At 39.7% G+C, this 25,299-nt stretch overlaps 1 protein-coding gene across 2 annotated transcripts in view; it reads left to right on the top strand.

The window, feature by feature from the left end:
• LOC124289353 (polycomb protein SUZ12-like) overlaps nucleotides 1-24,880 on the top strand; it is a 57,456-nt gene extending 32,576 nt beyond the window's left edge. Inside the window, exons 4-15 of one of the 2 annotated variants that reach the window (XM_046725965.1) lie at nucleotides 11,425-11,496; nucleotides 11,958-12,010; nucleotides 12,196-12,263; nucleotides 12,835-13,057; nucleotides 13,915-14,120; nucleotides 16,270-16,438; nucleotides 18,200-18,426; nucleotides 19,197-19,354; nucleotides 21,148-21,237; nucleotides 22,370-22,475; nucleotides 23,283-23,362; nucleotides 24,185-24,880. In XM_046725965.1, the coding sequence (XP_046581921.1) occupies nucleotides 11,425-11,496; nucleotides 11,958-12,010; nucleotides 12,196-12,263; nucleotides 12,835-13,057; nucleotides 13,915-14,120; nucleotides 16,270-16,438; nucleotides 18,200-18,426; nucleotides 19,197-19,354; nucleotides 21,148-21,237; nucleotides 22,370-22,475; nucleotides 23,283-23,362; nucleotides 24,185-24,395 (1,663 nt within the window). In that variant the 3' untranslated portion in view covers nucleotides 24,396-24,880. Of the gene's footprint in view, nucleotides 1-9,393; nucleotides 9,466-11,424; nucleotides 11,497-11,957; nucleotides 12,011-12,195; nucleotides 12,264-12,834; nucleotides 13,058-13,914; nucleotides 14,121-16,269; nucleotides 16,439-18,199; nucleotides 18,427-19,196; nucleotides 19,355-21,147; nucleotides 21,238-22,369; nucleotides 22,476-23,282; nucleotides 23,363-24,184 lie in introns of both variants that reach the window. The other variant, XM_046725966.1, reaches the window with a different exon arrangement.
• The last annotated feature ends 419 nt before the right edge of the window (nucleotides 24,881-25,299 follow it).

Genomic DNA, 25,299 nt, shown 5'->3' with positions numbered 1-25,299 from the left:
TGAAAGCTAAAGTAACTTTGTGTTCCACCGTACTGACTGTCGGACACTGACTGCTATCGTGATGCCAGTTTGTCATGCTGATGTTACGGGGCGGTGGGTAGCCTAGTGGTTAAAGCGTTGGCTCGTCACGCCGAAGACCCGGGTTCGAATCCCCACATGGGTACAATGTGTGAAGCCCATTTATGGTGTCCCCCACCGTGATGTTGCTGGAATATTGCTAAAAGCGGCGTAAAACTATACTCAGTCAGTCAGTCAGTCATGCTGATGTTACGGAACAAAGCACCAAGAAGTTGGACTATCACAGTGTGTATATGCTATAGCTAAAAAATGGAATGCAAATAGTGTCAACATGAGATCAACGGTAAATAACTGGCATAATCACACGTCACATCAACAGTATTTGGTTGTTTCACATCAACAACGTCACTGCTCTCAATGACTATCAACAATAAAACGAATGTACACATCACATCAACAATAAAACGAATGTACACATCACATCAACAATAAAACGAATTCACACAGCACATCAACAATAAAACGAATGTACACATCACATCAACAATAAAACGAATTCACACAGCACATCAACAATAAAACGAATTCACACAGCACATCAACAATAAAACGAATTTACACATCACATCAGCAATAAAACGAATTCACACAGCACATCAACAATAAAACGAATTCACACATCACATCAACAATAAAACGAATTCACACAGCACATCAACAATAAAACGAATTCACACAGCACATCAACAATAAAACGAATGTACACATCACATCAACAATAAAACGAATGTACACATCACATCAACAATAAAACGAATTCACACAGCACATCAACAATAAAACGAATTCACACATCACATCAACAATAAAACGAATGTACACATCACATCAACAATAAAACGAATTCACACATCACATCAGCAATAAAACGAATTCACAGCACATCAACAATAAAACGAATTCACACAGCACATCAACAATAAAACGAATGTACACATCACATCAACAATAAAACGAATGTACACATCACATCAACAATAAAACGAATTTACACAGCACATCAACAGTGGGATGTTGTTTGTAGTCACGTTAATAATACCAGGTCAACACATCTCATCCGGGATACAGTTTTACGTATCAAGTTGGTACAATGGATAGAGCGTCTGGCCAGAGAGTAAGGTCGGTGGTTGATCCCCAAGCCATGTCCTACAAACGACGTTATTAATGCTTGTTACCGAATTATGATCTCAAGGCAAGGACTAGCCTGCTCCTCTCTTCACAGATGAAACGACCCTGCACACGGCGTTCAGACCCAGTTCACTCCACTTCACTGGGTTCAACCTGCACTCCGAAGACCCGGGTTCGATTCCCCACATGGGCACAATGTGTTAATCCCATTTCTGGTGTCCCCCGCCGTGATATTGCTGGGATATTGCTAAAAGCGACGTAAAACTAAACTCAGTCAGTCAGTCAACCTGCACTCAGAAATACGAGAATTGTATGATTAATTTATACAGCTTGGGAATCAACTGAAAGGAGATTTATTTTATTTTTTGTCAGGTTATATCTATAATTAATATGGGAAGTACATTTGAACTCGAGACTGAAATATGCTTTAAAATAACGTTTTTGATAACAGGTTTGACAGATCTGATAAGAAGAAAATTGACAACACACTTAATAAAGAAAGGTCATTAATGGAGCTGCGAATTGTTTGTGTCTTCACCGGTTGTTGTTTCTGATCGTTATTTGTGCCAAACATGTTTGCCTGTGTATTGTAAGAAAACTTCGTAAAGGCAATCCCGCCAGGGTTGGCACCATTAACAGGAACGTACTTGTTCGTGTGATAAGTTGCAATCAGCGATGCAAGTCGAGCTGAGACAATCAGAGTCTAAGAATACTCTATCCGTTCTAAAAGTATTAGGGGCGGTGGGGTAGCCTAGTGGTTAAAGCGTTGGCTCGTCACGCCGAAGACCCGGGTTCGAATCCCCACATGGGTACAATGTGTGAAGCCCATTTCTGGTGTCCCCCGCCGTGATGTTGCCGGAATATTGCTAAAAGCGGCGTAAAACCAAACTCATTCAGTCAGTCTAAAAGTATTAAGTTGTAGGCAAATCGGTTGTATACTGTAGATAAAATAGCTTTATCCACTTAAGGGTTTTTAATGATAATAAAGTCACGTATGTAAATTCAAATCATTTAAAAATGTATTGGCGTTGGTATTCGAGCTTACTACCTTCCGGCATCAAATCTCAAGGTCGTTCAACATTATTTGATCCTGGCTATTCATTTTGTTAAAAGCCTTGTTCTATTGCAGTGCGTGTTGTCATATAGTCTGGAAAATGTACACAAGTCTGCGCAATGGCTTTGGCTTCACGAATGTCTTTGTTTGCAAACCCAGAATATTTGCGACAGGTTAGTTCCAGCGATAAATTGACGTGTTGATGGAAAATGTATCTTTCATGCCCGAGACAATGCAGTCTCCAGCAACAAGGCGTTGAAATGACGTCAGGCTGTCCAAATTGTTGGAGTGGTTACAAAGGTTTACTAAGTAGCGCCGGTGACGTTAAAAGATGACATTTTTATAACAGCTCGAAGAACGGTCGAACTATTTTGGAAATTTTCAATTTGCCTTGAGCGAAGTGATGCTTGCAACGCGATCAAGACATTGCTGTATTGGCGATCCGGGACTGATTATAGGATCATGATTACTTGGACAATAGAGGTCTGTTCGACTTATGTTGTAGATCTTTGATACGATTAGGCATAATAGGAACCAGGAGACGCGATCCTCTGTTAATCTGCCTATATTTCAGCATGATTTAGGGGGGGAAGTCTTGCACCATGGTAATAACGAGACTGTCGACACGGTAGAAAGTGTCAGCCATGACCATTTATAATTTAATCTTTTCTCAAAGTGAAGACATTTCGCAGCGAACTTTTCATGAACCCCATGTCGATATAAAAAGTATCCAGTCACGTGAGATGTCTGAATTCAAGCATCCTACGATTGATGTCTGTAACAGTTTTAGATTGAGGTGAATGCCCTATAGAAATGGTCCAGTTTTGCCGCCACACTGCCCTCAAATGCACCATTTTTGATCGGATGTCGTGTCATTTTATCAGATGATTATATGATGTGATAGACTGTGATAGTAACAGGTTCGCATTTAATGGTCGTAGAGTCTTGTGTGGTCCATCCATCTGAATATGGAGGTACGTAACTCTGAATATTCTGACCTTGACTGCATCATGTTCTCCCAGTTTGGCTAAGGAATCGCTGAGTGTAGTTCAGGACGATTCGGGGCGGTGGGGTAGCCTAGTGGTTAAAGCGTTCGCTCGTCACGCCGAAGACCCGGGTTCGATTCCCCACATGGGTACAATGTGTGAAGCCCATTTCTGGTGTCCCTCGCCGTGATGTTGCTGGAATATTGCTAAAAAGCGGCGTAAAACCAAACTCACTCACACTCACTCAGGACGATTCCTTACTTGTACGCACGATGCCCAAACTCAAGTGGTTTCTCTCACTATTGCACGCGTCATCAGTGATTTTATTACACTCTACATAGTTTCCCAGCAACTATAAATATTAATGTAGCATAGATATTAATGTACATTGAAACTAGTTGATTGCCTCATCTTTTTGTATACATCCATATAAGGACAAACTTGTACATTATTTAGTTTTACCTGGACAAGAAACGGTTCAATGTGTGCAGGTCAAGTTGGATCGAGTTGCGGCTTATGTTGAAATGTGGTTATGCCGTGTCGTTATGACATAAATGAGATAAGTAAAACCATCCTCCATCCAAAAAACCTGTCTAGTCCCAGTCGAGAATGTTTTGTTCAGAACGGCAAATGACGGAGATATTTCTTTTGTTTTTATTCATTCCTGCAGCGAAATATGGAAAAGGTCTGCGATATGAAACCGACTGATAATGGGTTATGGATGCTAATGCATCGTATTAGGCTGCACAAGAGCAAGATAGGAGGTCTTTAAGAAATCTGAAGTGACGATACAGCACAAGCGGGCTGCTCCTGCTTGATCAATAAATCTCTTAGCATTGTAACAATTGTGCTCCTATATGCTGTATCTTGTAATTGAATGGACATTCGTGAAACATGTTAGTCATCTTTGTACTGTGTTTATTTGATGCTCATTGTCTTGATGCCACATTTAAAGAATATTGGTTCTTTTTAGGACAACAAATCAAATGATCTCAATCACAATCACCATTACGTTGCATGAACACCGAGAGCGTGAAATGTTTGATATTGGCCTTGAATTCGAGTAAACCACCGTTTGTTCCAGATCCCTAGCATACTTTGGTTATCTATATGCAACGTTAAGAAAAAGTTGGCGACGGGCTTGAGACTGAACCTGTTATCAATCTGTTTTTTAATTCACCAAAACGGGAGTCGCTGATATGATGCTATTACCTCAGAAGACGAGAGCCAGCATGGGAATTAGAATTTTCCGATTGTCTCCTTAAGCCGACTTGTTAACGACGTTACTTTGATGTTTTAACAATCCTTGTGCAGACAGTATCGTGTTGGACGCATTTCTGACTTCATGAGAAGCATGTCAACCACGACAGACTCTCGTGAGAAGTACAACCCATATAGAAGCCATCTTTGTCAATACCTCAAAATAACGTGTCTATTCCAACACTGCACAAAATGTCAGGGGTGACACCATGCAGAAAAGGAGAAAAATTGTCGGCTCTCTTAATGAACTCCATAGTCATCAATGTGGCACCTTTTCGTGTTTGAAATTCAGTCACATGTTCAGGTGGGAGAAGTTGTGACCTTAATAGGCTTAGATGCGGAGAATGCGTGATTGCAAAGGTAATATATGTTTGATATTGAGATCTTAAATGCATTTTTGAAACCGTGTCAACGCAGACGAGAATAGCAAGTGGATGGCGGTGTTCTTTAGTGAAACCTTTCAGCTATATTCTGGCGGCGTTCTAGAAACTGAATGGACAGGGCTCTTGGAGTATCGTCTATACCAATTCCCATACTTCAGCATAACACTTACGACAGTCGTGAGCTCGAAACAGTTTTGCGATGGCTTATTGCTGCAGACGAACCCGATATGTGAAGCAATTCATTTAGCTGCTATATACTGTGACGAACAACTTTACTGTCTAACCAGTTTTAGGGCCGGCGGGGTAGCCTAATAGTTCTGGCGTTCGCTCGTCTCACCGAGGACCCGGGTGCTCTTCTCCACATGGGTACAATGTGTGAAGCCCATTTCTGGTGTTCCCCCGCCATGATATTGCTGGAATATTTTTATAAACGGAAAATTGTTTACTACTCACTGACCAGTTTTAAAGTCGACCATCATGGGGAACTCACTGACTGACCAATAGCACCATTTAAGCTGAGTCCGATTATAATGTACTTCTGACATTCTGAAAATGGGGACCCCGTGGCTAATGCATCGCCATGAGTACCGAGTCCATATAAGGATATAACCATTGAAGCTGACCTGGCACCTGTTCAGTCCTGAAAATTATATTACCTCATACTCAAAAGTCCGTTATCGCATGCTTTAAGTTCGCGGGGAAACCCGTGAAGATGGGTAGAATAGGTCTTCCAACCCATTCTTGTCATAAAAGGCAGAGTATGCTTGTCGTAAAAGGCCATATAAGGATCGGGTAACAGGCTCGCTGAGGGTCTAACACGTCACCGGTTCCCAATTGCGCAGATCGATGCTCATGCTGTTGATCACTGGATTACAGACTCGATTATTTACAGACCGCCGCCATATATCTGGAATATTGCTGAGTGCGGCGTAAAACTAAACTCCCTCACTCATTCGAGGGAAATCTCAAGTAAACTCTTACAATGTGCACGTATCACTTTTAAAAGCAGAAATAGAATGCAACCTTCAAACTTTCGGTAGGTAATTATCAGATAGAAGAAAAAATGTTCTTAGAGGAAGATAACAAGATGCTCATCTTGTATATACGTCGATACATTGCTTCACAGATGGGTAGATATAAACGAGATGTCTGAAGGAACGTACGGCTTGTTTTCATTTAATCCGTCCCATATAACGTAACATGCGTGACTCGATGTATTGTCAGGGTTTGTTTATCTCTCTATAGATTTGCCAACGTAAGGCGATGCGAGTGAACATGACTCGTTCCAGACTATAGATGTCTTCATTTGAATAGATCTTGTAGGTTTAGTTTAGGGGGTGCTTATTTACTTGGCTATTTATGCATGTATGAATTTGGTTTTAACGTATTGCTAAATGTATTTTACGTTCATGACAGTGAAGCCAGGAATCTGCTATTAAAACAAAATCTTGGTGACCAGGGAATATTAGTGTTCATATAGTTTGATTGGTTTCATGATAGGTTTACTCTCGTTTTAGGAGTTTATGTACTATTTCTATTCGAGTTATGACCTTATATATCAAGTGTATATCTGAAAAGATCGTAGCGCCAATGTCATAGAGATCGTATGTTGGATCTTGACCCATATTTTATCGAAACGGGCTATCCCCATTCCTACCGATCTCCCACGTGGATTGTCTAACGCCGCACTCGGCAATATTCCTGCTATATGGCGGCGGCCTGTAAATAATCGAGTCTGGACCAGACAATCCAGTGATCAACAGCATGAGCATCGATCTATGCAAATGGTATACGATGACGTGTAGACCAAATCAGCGAGTCTGACCACCCGATCCCGTTAGTCGCCTCTTACGACAAGCGGGCTGTAATGTAGCCCAGTGGTTAAAGCGTTCGTTCGTCACGCCAACGGCCCGGGTTCGATTCCCCACATGGGTACAATCTGTGAAGCCCATTTCGTGATATTGCTGGAATATTGCTAAAAGCGATGTAAAACTAAACTCACACACTCATTCACTCTTACGAAAAGCATGGGTTGGTGAAGACAATTCTAACCCGAAAAGTACATTTTGCGTGTAATTCTCTATGGGTAATGTTCAGTTCAGTAAATATCTCATGTAGTGGGGCCCGTGAAAGGGCTGGGATTTTTATCTGATACCACACACACCCAAAAATAAACTGAGCTATGAAATCCTCAATCATTCAGTATACTATGTCTTCATTAAATTGTGAGAAATACCTCGGACGTTATTGTGTGTGGCCAAATGGATATAGTTTTTGCTCGTCACACCGTAGACCGACTTTGATTCCCAGAATGTCATGGGTGCAGTGTATTAATCCCGTTTCAAAGGTAATCACCGACATAGAAATGGAATGGTTTTTGGCATTTATTTGCTTTTTACTTCATTAAAATATGTAGTTTTAACAAATATTAAAATAACTGTTTCTCCCAACTAGGCCTTTTAATTTGGTCCTCTAATCATCATTCAAAATACCATTTTTACAGGTAAAATAACAAAACAAAGTAACATTATCAACAAAAGCTTAAAACATGTTATAACTTTGTTCACCATCAACAATGGGTGGTAACGAGAACCTGCAGCACTGTTTAAACGGGAAGATGCATGTGCACGTGCGTTGCCATAGCGATTGTGCAAATGGCAATCAAAGCTTTGAATGAACTCGTAAAAATCGTAAACTTTCAACAGGAGTACAGACATGAAAAAAAATGTACTGAGAAAATCGCTAAATCAATCATTTAGTATATCAATTGAGATAAAAGAAATAAAGGATGAATGGCATCTGACGTTTTTCATATAATATATTATGTACGCGGACCTATGGAGAGTACATCTCATTTGCATACTATAGCTTGCATCAGAAAGATACATTTTTACTTTAAAAAATTCAAGGGGTGAAAATGACACGATTTGCTCTCCTGTAAACTCATATATTTCGGATGATTTTACAAAAAGTGTTAAAAACAAACGTTGGGAAAAAACGATAGTCATAGAATATTTAACAATCACATTTTAGTTGTGTTCAAAAACTACGAAAACACCAAAACCCATTTTATTTCTATTTCCGTGAGTACTTTAGTGTCCACCAAAATGATATAGCTGGAATACTGCACGGTCGCAATACTGTTGAAGGCAGCGTGTAATCCCACTCCCCTGATGGGTTTTGTTTTAACCAATAGTTATCCCCAAAATATTTTTGGTTTCAATGACAACCACTTGAGATATCTCCATGAAACTGCCAGTTGTGACTCTGTAAAGAACAATAATGTGTGTGACTAATGGTCAAAACAACCCTGACAGTCGGCAACTATTTCAGAGGTTGTTTATTTATTTACATTCAATCAGTCATCAGGTACAATGAAAGCGTCGCTGGTCCACATAACACGCAGGCCTTTTTGCGTCTCTTGCCTACAGCCATATTCAGCCCAGTGGACATGTGTCAATATTGGATTTTTTCTGCAAACTGTCACCGACCTTGAAATCCTCGCGCTTAGAGTCGTAGCACTGTTCTCGGATAATGCTCGTCTTTGACATAGTCCTGTCAGCTCAGCGAAGAAGGGTTATATATGCGGACTGCTTAATGGTGCTCCGCAATTAGAACTGTCGTGATCTTAATTAAGATCAAAATCCTTATACTTCGCGTTTCTATCAGCACATTGAACATAAGCATTACGCTATCGAAGAAGCTTTATTTATAACCATCGGGCAGAAGTACATCATTCTCATTGGTTTGTAATATAATCACATATCTGAATACGTACACTATGTTTAGCAGGGCGTAAACGAATCGTTATTAGTTGACACCTTATGTGTAAGTCTATTGGGGTACTGTTATGTGTCCACAATCTAGTGTGTTTTTGATTAAGTAAGCAATGTCACATACGATCCTGTTTAAAATGTCTAAGGTTTTTAAACAAATTTAAAATAATCTGTTTTGTATAATACATTGTGGTAAACGCTGGGAATCGGACTTTCTTGCAACCTGATGGATGCCGTTTCCACTTTAACCATATCGCCACTGTGTAGTTTTTGAGTATGCAGACGTTTTTGGTTTAGATGCATGAAATATCTTTATCGGGTAGTATTGCCTTTCGGCGCCATGTTTGGGGAGGGCTCGTCGTTTTGGAATTCATGACTAATACAGCATGCATTCATGCCGTCCACAATGTTAACATTGGATTGGAAATATATTGTAATAAATTGATAAATAATATAGCTGGATGCAGTTACCTTGTCGGCAATGCAAGGTCGAAAGATAAGTACAACTGCCAGCATAAACGATCTGCGCATGCAATGGTCCCTCTTACGTGGTGCTAAAAATAGAAAACGCATGGCCACTAGCTGCGCTAAAACTATTTACTTCCGCATTTCTGTTATTGTATGTTGCATGCGAATATTTTCCTTTCAGAGTCTAGTAATGATCAAGGAATTGAATGAAATAACAAAAGGTAATCGGACGTAAACAAATTTATTTTCTTCTTTACAGGGAAAGCTTTTAAGATAGACTCATTATTGTCACAAGTTGAAGCTAAGCGACGGAGGGAGGCACAAATAACAAAGTAAGTTAAGTTTTGATTGAGAGGAAGGATGGTCTGTTTGATTAATGTTTTGGATAATGTGATAAAACCAATGACTGTAAAACAAATAACCCAAACAATACCTCGTAACGGAGGTATCAGTGAATGAGCTGCGCTGTGAAGGATTACTTGTAGCAATTAATTTACCCCAATGTCATAATAATTGTACATGTTCTTCAATTGGAGGAGGGTAGTGTGAGTTCAGTATTTGAGCTCAATAAAACATTTTAGCAGATTGCAATTGGTATAAAATAATTTCATGCAATTTATGACATCACCATTATTGTAATGCACAATTTTATGAAATTACACATGAAATACTCTTTTGGAATAATCAATTCATGTATTTTATTACATCACTATTTTGTCATCCACAATTTTGTGATTTTACAAAAAGTGTTAAAAACAAAAGTTGGGAAAAAACGATACTGTAGTCATAGAATATTTAACAATCACATTTTAGTTGTGTTCAAAAACTACGAAAACACCAAAACCCATTTTATTTCTATTTCCGTGAGTACTTTAGTGTCCACCAAAATGATATAGCTGGAATACTGCACGGTCGCAATACTGTTGAAGGCAGCGTGTAATCCCACTCCCCTGATGGGTTTTGTTTTAACCAATAGTTATCCCCAAAGTATTTTTGGTTTCAATGACAACCACTTGAGATATCTCCATGAAACTGCCAGTTGTGACTCTGTAAAGAACAATAATGTGTGTGACTAATGGTCAAAACAACCCTGACAGTCGGCAACTATTTCAGAGGTTGTTTATTTATTTACATTCAATCAGTCATCAGGTACAATGAAAGCGTCGCTGGTCCACATAACACGCAGGCCTTTTTGCGTCTCTTGCCTACAGCCATATTCAGCCCAGTGGACATGTGTCAATATTGGATTTTTTCTGCAAACTGTCACCGACCTTGAAATCCTCGCGCTTAGAGTCGTAGCACTGTTCTCGGATAATGCTCGTCTTTGACATAGTCCTGTCAGCTCAGCGAAGAAGGGTTATATATGCGGACTGCTTAATGATGCTCCGCAATTAGAACTGTCGTGATCTTAATTAAGATCAAAATCCTTATTCTTCGCATTTCTATCAGCACATTGAACATAAGCATTACGCTATCGAAGAAGCTTTATTTATAACCATCGGGCAGAAGTACATAATTCTCATTGGTTTGTAATATAATCACATATCTGAATACGTACACTATGTTTAGCGGGGCGTAGACGAATCGTTATTAGTTGACACACTATGTGTAAGTATATTGGGGTACTGTTATATGTCCACAATCTAGTGAGTTTTTGATTAAGTAAGCAATGTCACATACGATCCTGTTTAAAATGTCTAGGGTTTTTAAAACAAATTTAATATAATCTGCTTTGTATAATACATTGTGGTAAACGCTGGGAATCGGACTTTCTTGCAATCTGATGGATGCCGTTTCCACTTTAACCATATCGCCACTGTAGTTTTTGAGTATGCAGACGTTTTTGGTTTAGATGCATGAACTATCTTTATCGGGTAGTATTGCCTTTCGGCGCCATGTTTGGGGAGGGCTCGTCGTTTTGGAATTCTTGAGTCATACAGCATGCCTTCATGCCGTCCACAAGTTGACATTGGATTGGAAATATATTGTAATAAATTGATAAATAATATAGCTGGATGCAGTTACCTTGTCGGCAATGCAAGTTCGAAAGATAGTACAACTGCCAGCATAAACGATCTGCGCATGCAATGGTCCCTCTTACGTGGTGCTAAAAATAGAAAACGCATGGCCACTTGCTACGCTAAGACTATTTACTTCCGCATTTCTGTTATTGTATGTTGCATGCGAATATTTTCCTTTCAGAGTCTAGTAATGATCAAGGTATTGAATGAAATAACAAAGGTTTATTCAAAGTTAATCGGACGTAAACAAATTTATTTTCTTCTTTACAGGAAAGCTTTTAAGATAGACTCATTATTGTCCCAAGTTGAAGCTAAGCGACGGAGAGAGGCACAAATAACAAAGTAAGTTAAGTTTTGATTGAGAGGGAAGGATGGTCTGTTTGATTAATGTTTTGGATAATGTGATAAAACCAATGACTGTAAAACAAATAACCCAAACAATACCTCGTAACTGAGGTATCAGTGACTGAGCTGCGCTGTGAAGGATTACTTGTAGCAATTAATTTACCCCAATGTCATAATAATTGTACATGTTCTTCAATTGGCGGAGGGTAGTGTGAGTTCAGTATTTGAGCTCAATAAAACATTTAAGCAGATTGCAATTGGTATGAAAATAATTTCATGCATTTTATGACATCACCATTATTGTAATGCACAATTTTATGAAATTACACATGAAATACTCTTTTGGAATAATCAATTCATGTATTTTATTACGTCACTATTTTGTCATCCACAATTTTGTGAATTTACACATGAAATACTCATTTGGAATTATCAAATGTATTTTGTTAAACTTTCAGCTACAAGTCAGAGTTTATGAATTTAACCTTTAAAGGATTTGCAGACCCTGGGAGTAAGTTCAATTTCATATTCCTTTCCTTTATGATTTAGACTGGGCACTAGTTACAAATGCTAACACATATCTATTTATGGTGAATCAGCACATTCCTTATCCCTACAACATTGTCTTCTTTTTCTGGTCATTTAGTTGTTGTATACATCATCTGTATGCCAACAGTAGTTTGATATTTGTTCCAGTTCCAAGTGACAATGACACTGCTGATGTTGAAATACTATTGCTGAAAATCTGTCACAAGAAGAGGAAGGTTCGTCAACCACATTGTGTTTTTGTTGCATGTTTGTTAATTTGTTGGTAAACAAATTATAGATATGAACAGTTTTATTATTATTATTAAGTCACTATAAAGATTTTTGCAGTGATTTTTTTCAGGCATGAGGATTGATTTGGAATAACAGAATTTACTGGCAGTTATACTGATACTTCTTACTCCAAATCCGCCTAATAGGTGGAATGTTGCTGAGTGTGGTGTAAAACTAAACTTACTCACTCTTACTCCAAATAGACCTACAGCCTGAAGTTGTTTTGCTTATAAATGAAAGTTTTTCTGGGGGGAAAGGTATTCAAATTCAAACTTTTATCAATAAAATTTCCTTGTCACTAAGACTGACAAAACATTGTAGCGTGTACTAAAGCAGTCAAGCATTGCCCATGTGTTACTTAACATCAAGTCAATGTTGTATCTTGAATAATAAGAAAATATTAATCTATAACCAGCTTTATGTTAAAAAGATCATACCATTGAAAATTGAATTAAAAACTTTCATTTTATATCAGTTTAAAGGAAATAAGGGTTTGCTTCTCCCTTTATATTGTAGGATGTATCGTCTCCCGTAATGCAAACTGTCCTGGGAAAGGTCAAGGTCAGCCTCAACCCCGATGTTGACATCTCTCCTGCCAACACACTGACAATAGGTCATGACAATTTTCATCACAATAATGGTCATGCCGTCCGCTCCTATGTCCTGGTCATCAAAGTAGTCTGCCCGGTCCGCCGCCATCTCCCCAATGGTGTCTGTAACGGAGATTTGTATGATTCAGGTAAGCTTTGTACATATAACAGGTAGTCGAATGTTACATGGACGACCCTGGAGGGCATTCAGGGAAAGAAAAGTTTCTTGGTGTTCATGTGAAGAGATTTATCTCTCACTCTCACTCTCTCCGCCCTGATAACACAAGTTGATCAGTAAAGAGAAATATGACCTAACACTTATTACTTCAGTTTTGCATTCAATGCAGTGTAACATATCTTTAATCTTATGAAATCGCAAATATATGAATACCATATTTTTCCATGTTTGTCTGCAAGGATACCTGGTTTGGAATTCTAGCTAAATCACAGGATCAGGTTGTGACTGTGTAAATCACAGGATCGGGTTGTTGAGTGTACCCTGACAGTTATGATCCTGCTCATGCTGTCCACCACTGGTTTTCCCCGACTCAGGTCTGGTAGCTCATTGGTAATAGGCTGCAGCTAGGCCGTGTAATTTGATCTAGTCTTACAGCCCAAACTATGCATGTTGGTATAAATTGTCTGCCAGACTAGATTGATACTATTGGTCAGGTTTAAAGAACTTGTAGGACTCATGGTTTGTTACAGAGTGATGTAGAGCGTGTAACATTACGGAAAAATACACCATGTTCTAATGAAACATATTGATATGACTGTGTACAAGTGTAGTTTTGTAATTTACCAAATATTAAGAAGTTTATTGTCATTGCTTTCAATAAAATCCAGAAGGTGATGAATCATCACCCTAATTGGCAGTCCTTATTGCCATGGTTACTAAATGTTTCCCTTGAGTTCAGAAAACAAGAAAGAGAACCAAATTTTTAAAAGGTGGACAAATGTTTGCAATTAGTGATTATGTAATTGATGACAAGCTCTTTCTTTGTAGATGAACCACCTCATAAACGTAGGAAAAATGGCAAAACATTCTCCCATGATGAAGATTCCCTCCATTATGGGGCCGAACTAGTCATATATGATAAGCACAGGCGCTGCTTGCTCACTGATGGAGACTACGAGGTGGCCCTACAGGATCTGGGCTCCCAACCTCTTCCTAAAGGACAGGCAGCATGGGAGACAGTCATGGATGGGAAGGTAAAACTGCCAGCCCTTGTTATCCAGGGTATTATCTATAAATCAAATCAACACTTCTCTAAGAGAGATTAGAATTGCTATACATCTTAAATAACCATTTGTCTGCCCCCTGCTAAGTATAGTGTATGCATTTTAGATTATGTATTATAAACCAAAGAAGAACGATGCACTTCTGTCCGACTATCATCTCCTTTGATGTGACCGCGTCCGTAGTGTAATGTAATGGTTAGAGCATCCACCCGAAGAGCAGATGGTCGCAGGTTCGATCCCTGACCGTGTAATACCAAAAGACGTTAAAATATGGTACTTCTTGGTCCCTGCCTGGCGCTTGGCATTAATGGGTACAAGGACTGGTCAGCTCGGAGTCAGTATAAGTGTCGGAGTGGGTTATGTATTCAGCGGCGTCCGTCTGTCCGTCCGTACGTCCCGATTCTTGTTAACGAGATATCTCATGAACTGTTGTACCCAATGTCTTCAAATTTGGTGACAGCCTACATTGGGGGATTATCCAGACACCAGTTTATTTGGGTGACCTTAACCGTATCTTCAAGGTCACCACAACACTTTGACCACTTTTCAAATTTATGTAAACCGCGATATCTCATAAAACATTGCATCCAATGTCTTCAATTATGTCGACAGGCTACATTGGGTGATTATGCAGACACCAGTGATTTCAGGCATCTTGTATGTGAGCAAAAAATAAAAAGTAGTAAATATGTTATGAATATTCCATTCTTTAGTGGCGGGGGACATTGCCATATTAGTGGCAAACACTTGTTCATGCTTCACTGCGGCATGGTATCTCAGTGGGCTAGCACTATAAAACCAGCTTCAGTCTGGGCTAGTACAAGCAGATACACATACACACGCATGCACGTCGTCATATGAGCGAAATATTCTCAAGCACAACGTTAAACCCAATTTCACCTCACCTCATGCGCGACGTAAACCCATTTCACCTCACCTCATGTAAGCCACCAATATTGTTTCTTAGTATCATATTTTTATTTTTATGATAAATTTGAAGGAAAGTCTAACCCAAACTCACTCACTCACTAACTCACTCACTCATCCATAATTTGGAGCACAGTTGGCTCTATGGTGTTCCAGTTTGCTTTACAGAGTTAGTCCCATAAACTTGCCCCGATTCAATGGTCATAGGGTTTAAACTCAGATTTGGTCTGATTATATTTTAGGTTTGTTGGCTTCATACCTCTCCTCTGTAATAGAGTAAGTAGGTCATGGCACTTCACGAGACCTTTGGTTGTTTAGTGCTTCCAGTGACAAACAATGTTTCATACCATTTTGAATGATCTCATGGTTGTCAGTTGACAGTAAGGAACCGATAATCCTTCCAGGAATAACAAATTTCCGATCTAACCATCCACAAATTAACCAACTGCTATGACTGTCAACAGTTGCAACAGCCAAGCATGGTTGTACACTTTTCCGGTCTATTCGGCGGTTGCACAATTTGGAACCAGAACGGGTTCTTGAATATACGCTTGTCACCAGAAATCTGGTACCGGAAGTAAGCTGGGCCCAGTCTTGCATATCGCAAGCTGGTGCACGCAAAGGGAGCCGGGAACCAGCTTAGTACTGGAAGTAGCGCATCGCGAGACTTACAGGCCCCACTTCCAAAGGGTTGTGAACATCTAAGGCCTGCCTTACTTTTAACTTTCTTGAAATACCGTTCAAAGTCTCGTAATCCAAGACCGCCTCCGTGGTATAGTGGTTAGAGTGTTCGCCCAGAGAGCGGAAGGTCGCGGGTTCGATCCCCGACCGCGTCATACCAAAAGACGTTAAAATATGGTATTTGTTGGTCCCTGCCTGGCGCTTGGCATTAATGGGTAAAACAAGGACTGGTCGGCTCGGAGTCAGTATAATGTGTCTGAGTGGGGTATTCATGCTTCACTGCGGCATGGCATCTCAGTGGGCTAGCACTATAAAACCAGCTTCAGTATGGGCTAGTACAAGCAGCTGCACACACACACACACACACACACACACACATGCACATTGTCATATGAGCGAAATATTCTCAAGCACAATGTTAAACCCAATTTCACCTCACCTCACCTCTTAATCCAAACCCACTCGTGTTGTTGTAACAATCCTGTTCTGATGTTGATATTTCCATGCACAGGCTGTGGGACCATTTGAGGTTTTTAACAAATGTCCAACACTAAAGTTCAGCCTACGCTGGACGGAGACTGCTCAGGGTGCTGGGGACCATGCAAGTGTGAAGGCAGCTCAGGAAGAGTTCATCAACAACAACCAGCTCGCTAACCATATCCTGGATAACGATAACTCAGGTAGGCAGCCATAACTCACGTGATGCATAGATCATTGTTTGACCGGCATTGTACAAGTTGGTGAGTCCAGTGTTCACGAATGGTGTTTCAAAGTAACAGGACATTTGTCCCGCAAGTTTCAGATGTCTGTCTGACCCATTGAAAATTCACAGGACCCATAGAATGAAATTAAACACACATTTCAGATTGAACATTTCTTATAATTGGCATTGAAATCAAATTGTTAACAAACATAAGATTTATAAACAGCAAACAAGTGTCACATGTCACATATAACAACATCAGCCTACCGGATTTGTCAGAGGGTCAGATGCTATTCGTGAACACTGGAGTAAAAAATGTAGCATACAACTTTATGGATGCAATAAACAAGAAGTTGTCGTCTATAAACTTGTATGCTTCATTTTTAACCATTGATCAGGTTGGCGAGCATGACTTGGCTGGGCAGCCATTAATCTTGTCAAGCATGACATGGCTCTTAGAGTATCCATAGCTCAGATAGCCAACTGTAACTGGTGGGCACCCCACTCACTCATGTCCCAAGAGACCCCTTGTAGTGCAAGAGCGGACTTGTTATCAGATAGGGTGACAACAAGGTGTGACTGGCTGATAGTGTGTGCGTCACAGTGGAGGATCGTTTGTTTTGTTAGCCATTAGTTCATCAGATCCTGACATGATCATATTGGCGGGACAACTTGACATTGAATGACAACTTCCAATTGTCAACTGTCCCTTTCTGTTTAGATAGTCCAGCAACAACAGCCATCTTTTGAAGTACATTCAAACATGCTGTTTCCAAGATTTCAAAGTGCTTCATACAACCCTTGACCAATGTTACACCATTCAGGACATCAGCAAAGCTTTCAAACCATTTTATGGTAGATGTGGAGAACATTCCAAAATTGATGCATCAGTGACAAAATGATGTTCCTGTGGGGGCGGTGGGGTAGCCTTGTGGTTAAAGCATTCACTCATCATGCCGAAGACCCAGGTTTGATTCCCCACATGGGTACAATGTGTGAAGCCCATTTCTGGTGTCCCCCACCATGATATTGCTGTAATATTGCTAAAAGCGATGTAAACCTAAATTCAGTCAGTCAGTATGTTCCTCTGTTTTTTCAGGTGATTAATTGACTTGACTTTGCATGTGGTTGTCATGTGCTCACCTGTTTGCAAACACCTGATATCACTTCTTGATGGTGGTTTATGAACAACTACATATGAGATAGTCAAAATCAACTCTGAATTTGGAGATATTTCTAATGAAAATGGTAAGGGTTTTGTCCCACTTGTTTAGATATATAAGATAATATCGTCCTTGCCAGAACTGGCAACAAGTTTTAGCCCCATGTGGATAGCCTGTTAAGAGAGGTGCCCAGCAGCCGGGGCTATTCATAAGAGAGTACCATATGGATGGAGTGGTCTAGTTCGGTGACATAGATTGTGGCATATCATTGCACTCGCACATTGTGAACAATACCAATCACTAGATTGTCTGGTCCAGATTCGTGTTTACAAACCGTCATATTGCTGAAATATTGCTGAATTTGACAAACACACAATAGCAAACTTAAACTCCATGGATGATGTTTCCAAACAAGTGCATATGTTGTGAAAATTTAGGAGCTTGAAATTGGATTACCTGACGTTTTTTTTATGGCTTCAGGCTTAAATCTCCGTCACTGGACTGGACAAAGGTGAAAACCTCCCAGCACAATGCTTAAACAATGTTTGCTACATCCATGTACGTCTGCTGTTCAGGGAAACACAAGGACACTCCAGTCCACCGGTTGAAAGATTCCAATCAAACAACCCCCCGGAAGCGAAGTCGTATATTTTACCAGTTTCTGTACAATAACAACACAAGGCAGCAGACGGAGGCGAGGGAAGACCTCCGATGTCCATGGTGCTCAATAAACTGCATGCAACTCTACAGTCTCCTCAAACACCTCCGCCTTGACCACGCCCGCTTCGACTTCCTTTATGTGGTGAGTCATGTTGTGTTGCCATGGATATATCTTCCCAACAAACAACCATGCTTTTTCAATGAAAGCATGATTAGTTTAATCATTTTTCTAAATTCAGAAACAGTAAATGTGAAACTAATCATGAAGGTCACGTCATCTTCATTGGTCCTGTTGCTGGAGACATACCTCAAAAGCATCCAACACTGGTTGTAACTGATAAATATGGAAAGTTATTCATTCCAATCTGGAAATAATCACTGAAGATTTGCAGCCAAATATATCAGCCAGGTGTTGTTCATGTTAGAAGAAATAAGTTCCAAAATATCATGTACTTTGTACTGTTGTGATTATGAAAGAGAAATACGATTTCAAATGTAACACATTTTATATACCATTAAAAAAAGTAGGGGATATTCCATTTTGCGAGCATACCACTAACGTATGCCAATGCATATGAGAAAAGTAATATAGATCCATACAGATGAAACATTTCAAAAGGAATGGAATAAATTGTCACATTTTCCCTTAATTTCTCTTCATCATCTGTTTCCTCCTTGGCTTCATCATTTGCATTTTATCCGTCTTGTAAATCCAATATCCCCTACTTTTTTTATGGTATGTTTGGGATTACACTTTCTCAGTAAAGTCCAGATTCTCGTACTTTTATTGGGTTTAGTCCTATCCTGGCATTGTGTATTCAAAGATTTCAAATGCCTTGGATAAGACTGAGGACAGCCTGCATGGAAACAGTGAATTTAAAAAAATATATTTTTGACTATGGTCTTTTTCAGCCTCATTCCAAAGATGCCAGAATTGATGTGTCAATAAATGAACGTTACGATGGATCGTATGTGGGCAACCCGCAAGATCTTCATTCCCACATTGGGTATGCATTCAGCCGCAATGGCCCAGTCAGAAGAACGCCAGTCACCCATGTGATCGTGTACAGGTGAGGGCAGTCAAAGGGTTCAACCTCAAAGTCAATCTGCTTAAGATCAAATCCCTTTCTCTGATACATGGCCCTTCTGCAGAACAATCTGACAAATCATTCATATTTTGGTGCCAAGTGAACGTTGACCTCACAATCCATATTTAGATTTGATGGATTATTCAGGTAACGTGTCAGATTTGTGCAACAAGCCTGCTTTGTTTCGATTCAGGGACTTTTGTTTCAACAAAAGAAACACCGAAATAAATATTATCCATGATGTCTTTATCCCTTTGGATTTACTTGCCATTGTTCTCTGAAACGGCAGGGTGTGGAAAAATTTACAACAAAATGATACAGATTCCATTGTTCTTCATTCAGAACCAATAATCTTATTTATGATAGATAAATCAGATTGCTGGTCTTAATGGTTCACATACTCGACCAACAATTTAGAAGCTTCATGGAGGGTTTGCCTGACGTTCATGAAAAGAAGTTTATTTGGTATTAAAACAGCTTATTTTGATGAGATTGTCCCTGAAGTGATCAAGATGGGGTAATCAAGACATTGTAGAAAGCACTTCATGGTTGAAAGTCAGTGAGCCCTCAGGCTCCAAGTCAGAATTGTGGGGCAGATGGTTAGTTGTGTCTTGAGAGTAGCAAGGAAATTGTAAATCTTGAAACCACTCATCGTGATATATGATTATTTGAAACAAAACTGGACAACAGCGAACAACTGGAATTTAACAGCCAGGCTCTGATTACCAAGTCAGAAGTCAAGGGCATTATTGTCCTCCATATCTCACACTTACCAAGAGCAAGGGGAAGTAGTTTTCAATGTTTAATCCAGGTAACTGTGGTGGTGTGTGGTTCTGTCCGTAGAGCTCAGGTCACGAATCGGTTTAAGTTAAGCAACTTCGAGCTCGGACAGTCCTAGGATGGGTGACTGTGTTTGGCAGCTTGACTCCTGCGAGTTTCTAGGACTTCAGTCCTGCCCCACAAAGAAGCACACCTGACACATGTGGTCTCACCTTAGGCAAAAGAGTTTGTTCAAAATTGCTCCTGTTCACCCAGCAGAAAATGGGTACCCGGTGGGATAAAATCATGTGATTATAACCTTCTAGGGCCATACAGGCAGCTTGGGTTATCCGTGGTAATAATAATCTGATTACAGCGTCCAGTGAGCAGCTAGTCAGATGGGTACTAGGCGCTATATAAATGAATTATTATTATTATCTGTGTCATTGTATCCAGTTTGTTTATGCTTTACTCAATTAAATAGCCTGGGGGCTGCTTTGTTGAGCTACATATTTGCATTCATATGATGTGGCTGGAATTCTGGCAACAACAAAATATAAAATTTAAGTATCTGTCACCTTATATTTTAGGTATTTCCTGGAGAGCTGAAATGCTCTTACGTTACACCAGATGATAATTTGTGAAAGTGATATTCTCTTAATAAGCATTTCATGTATTTGGTCCTGTGTTTTCATATGATAAGCATATTGAATAATTTCTCCGGGGATGGTGGGATAGCCTGGTGGTTAAAGCCGAGGTTCGATTCCCCACATAGATACAATGTGTGAAGCCATGTCTGGTGTCCCCCACCATGAAATTGCTGGAATATTGCTAAAAGCAGCATAAAACCATACTCACTCACTCTATTACTGGAGTAATTTTACCCCGTTTGATTGATCTTTTCAACAGTTCTTTATTTGAGTGACCGATCAGAGGCCAGTGCAAGGTCAGCTAAGTATGACAGTGATACTATACAATTGATGAACATTACACTTGTGTTGATGTGTTGTGTTTAGACCCAAGAGCCCAGAGGCATCACTCACAGAGTTCATGGAACCAGAGAATGACATTCAGATCAACCGCCAGTTTGTTCAGGGACATAATAGGTGAGGATAGACATTTACTTACTGATGGTTAGTTTGACCCTGATGATGATCCAGCTTATCCCAGTTGCATTGATCATTACTCATGGTGTTGATCACTGGAGAGTCTGGCCCAAACTCAGTGATATACTGTAATACAGACCACTGTCATTTATCATCCAAAACGGTGTTCCACAGGAGATATCGCTTGTGTGAGATCAAACGATATCTCCTAGGAGATATCGTTTTGACAGTAGATTTTGTACAATGCTCTGACAATGCTATGACGTCATGCACTTGATAACGTCACAATGCTATGACATTGCTGCACTGCAAGTCTAATGGCAGTACCGTGTTCAGAGATGTACATTTTTCATTGAAAATTAATGAAGAGTGATTTTGGATGATAAATAGAATCTCACCCTCACTTGGGTGAGATTCTCTGTATAGCTGGAATATTGCTGAGTGGTGGAATACATATTGCAGATATATTGTGATGTGGAAGCATATATTGCGATATGTATTGCAATATATTGCAAGGATTATTTTTTTGACAAAAACTGCTTATAATGTAGTTAATGCTTGATTATAAAGCAAAAACACAACAAAATCACTATGATTGATTAACCTTTTATAAAAACTTTTAATCATGACAAAATAAAAATAAGTAACATTTGGCACTAATGAAACAGGGAAAAGAACAATTTAAAAAACGGAAATATCCGAAGATTTCCGAGTGTTACGAAGTTTTCCGAATGCATGTCAAAATACCGGTTTTCGATCAGCGTATCGCAATACGTATCATTTTCATGTCTGAACCGGTAAATACCAGTAAACTGGTTGTATTGCGCAGCCCTAGTATTCACCCTTCGTATTGTACTCTGATATGCAAGAAAATGGGTTTCACACCATATTTGTAAGCTTGGAAGGTAATGCTGAAAGTGGTAAAAGAATGTCAGTTTTAAGATTGAGACTGCACATTAACACAGTCAGAGGCTTCTTACAACTTACAAAATGTTACTTTAAAATGATTCCGCTAGGTCTGATGCAGTATGACTTTGATCTGTTGGCTGTGTGGTGAGTGCAGTAGGGTTTTTTGATGGGCAAGGAGAGATTTTATGTGTGTTTCAACTTGGTCCTGTTTTTTCCGTTCCAGACTGTATTATCACCTGGTTACTTGTGCACCAATCCGACCTCAGGAGATTGACTTCGACAACGAAGCAGAAAATGACCCTCTCTGGCTGAGACAGAAGACAATAAACGTATGTTGCATTTTCCGCCTACACAGATCTTTTAATCATATACATAGAGTTGGAGTCACTCATGGCAGAGTTGTCACAGGTGCCAAAGTTCAACTTTCTTTGGGGCCCGTGAGTCCTCTTATTTTAACCTGAAGTAACGGACACAGTTTGAAGTACATTTAGCTAAATGTAGCTTAAAGAAGAGTGTGGTCTTAACAGCTGCTACGTGTAATGTGACTTACAGTTTGAGACTCATTCTTTCCCTTAGATTTTTACTTATGTCCTACTGTTGATAGTGTTATGTTGCAGATGATCACACTGTTGTGTTATGTTGCAGATGATCACACTGTTGTGTTATGTTCCAGATGATCACACTGTTGTGTTATGCTGCAGATGATCACACTGTTGTGTTATGCTGCAGATGATCACACTGTTGTGTTATGTTGCAGATGATCACACTGTTGTGGTATGTTGCAGATGATCACACTGTTGTGTTATGCTGCAGATGATCACACTGTTGTGTTATGTTGCAGATGATCACACTGTTGTGTTATGCTGCAGATGATCACACTGCAGATGATCACACTGTTGTGTTATGCTGCAGATGATCACACTGTTGTGTTATGTTCCAGATGATCACACTGTTGTGTTATGTTCCAGATGATCACACTGTTGTGTTATGTTCCAGATGATCACATTGTTGTGTTATGTTGCAGATGATCACACTGTTGTGTTATGTTCCAGATGATCACACTGTTGTGTTATGTTCCAGATGATCACACTGTTGTGTTATGTTCCAGATGATCACACTGTTGTGTTATGTTCCAGATGATCGATGAGTTCACAGATGTCAATGAGGGGGAGAAGGAGCTGATGAAGCTGTGGAACCTCCACATCATCAAACATGAGTATGCTGCTTCACACACACATCCCAGTACTTCCTTTCCCCTTTCTTGCTGATGTCCCCTGTCCTGACATCGCTGAAATGTTTAAAAAGGCTCTCTTGCTCACTCTTCTTTCCTTGGATCTGTGGGAACACCAGTTGCCCATTTTATTGGAGACAACTGTATGGTGGGACATTGACCACCGTGTCATGATGCCATGACAACATGACCTGTTTCTCATGCACTCATTCACATCGGTTTGTCTGGCCCAAATTGGATTATTTCCTTTAAAACAATATGCTCAATCTGACAGGCACGGCTAATTTATCTATCTCGTGCTATATTGTACCCTTCCGAAAAATTGCATTTCTAGAAATCCCAGTACATGCACATTTTGTTTATATTTCCAGTTAGTTTTTTAAAAATAGAACAAACAGTATGTTTACTGTGTCTATCTCACATGACTCTAGGAAAGATTTGCTGCAATACTCAAAATCGACGAGATCCATTATATTATGCAGTTACTTTCTTTTGTGTGCACACATCTTGACAGAGCATCTTGAGTTGTGGTTATGGGAGGAGCTTCTTATGCCGTTCGATATTTGTTTAATGAAATTGTGTTCCATGTCGATACCCAAAACTGCATGATTTTGAGTTATGTATCAATACCAAAGAAAAATTCTGGTTGGGTTTTTTTTTTCAGTCTCAGAAAAATTCTTTTTGTTCCTATCATGCAGTTGCTGATATTTTGCTACCAAAAGGAGGCCTAAGCCACCGAGCTCAAAGTAATTGTTTTAAGGAAACATCTTTCCTATGCAAAAACCTGAAGTGTTTGTTTGTTCCCAGGTACATCGCAGACTGCCAGCTCGGCCCAGCATGCAAAACATTCATTGAGGAGAATGGGAAGACTGTTATAGAGAAGAATCTGTGTAGAAACTTCATGCTGCACATGGTCAACTTGTTTGACTTCAGCCTCATCAAGCCGGACCTCGTCCATAACATCATGGGCCAACTAGAGATCATGAAACAGAAGATCAAGGTGGAAAGTACTTCTTGAGGAGAGTCCCATGTGATTAGTGTTTGATTATTACTGTTGGACCAGGGGGTCAAGCTGAACAGGGTGGAGCGTCACAGAAAGGACAAAATGTGCTCCTGATGAAAATCTAGGATGTGACCTTGAGTTTGAAATGAAGAAATCCCAGTGAATGCGTAAAGATTGCAAGTGTGCACGGCCATCATGCATATGAATTTTTGGAATACCTTTTTGTATGGTTTATATGCAGAAGAAACAACATGGAGGGATATTGCAGGATGGTTTTCGAATTGCTAATAGGATTCGAAGCAGGAGACGTCAGTTGGACAAATGGGAGAGTGCTGCTAGCACAGGTGTACATATTGTTTAAAGCATTGCATCTTTCAAGATGTGGTGCTGAAGGTTAGATGGATTTAAGGCTGTCTGGACCCTGAATTGTCCATTTGCATGAAATGATAGGAGCAGTACCACTATTACAAATAAATGCGATGTTCAGATTATCATGATCATCATGATCGTAATCATTTAATTGTCACGAGTGGACTGAGTCACAATATTTTTGCACTCTCAGACAAATAACCATTATAATAACCACATCCCCAGATAGCATTCAGACGGTGGCCCAACGTTGGCAATGGTTTTGCCAACGTTGGGCCAACGTCCGAATGCTATCTGGGTCATTCTATCAAAGGATTATTAAATATTTTTTTCATTTACATCTTGTACATAGAACATGGAATTTGCACATAGTGAGGTACGTTTTTTAAGCTAAAGGTTTGTGAAGTTAATCTCTTGGATTCAGAATTGGATCATTTTTCCTTGAGAAGAAACAAATCTCCTGGTTGTCCAAAGTGCACATATGTCTAGGTTTTGTGAAACTATATCAATGGCAGACTTGCTGAATAAAACACATGAACAGTTGCATGTT

The sequence above is a fragment of the Haliotis rubra genome, unplaced genomic scaffold (assembly GCF_003918875.1).
Source record: "Haliotis rubra isolate DU_JTF1 unplaced genomic scaffold, ASM391887v1 Scf44, whole genome shotgun sequence".
In the NCBI taxonomy this organism is placed as follows: Eukaryota; Metazoa; Mollusca; class Gastropoda; order Lepetellida; family Haliotidae; genus Haliotis; species Haliotis rubra.
This window is presented reverse-complemented; position numbering and strand designations above follow the sequence as displayed.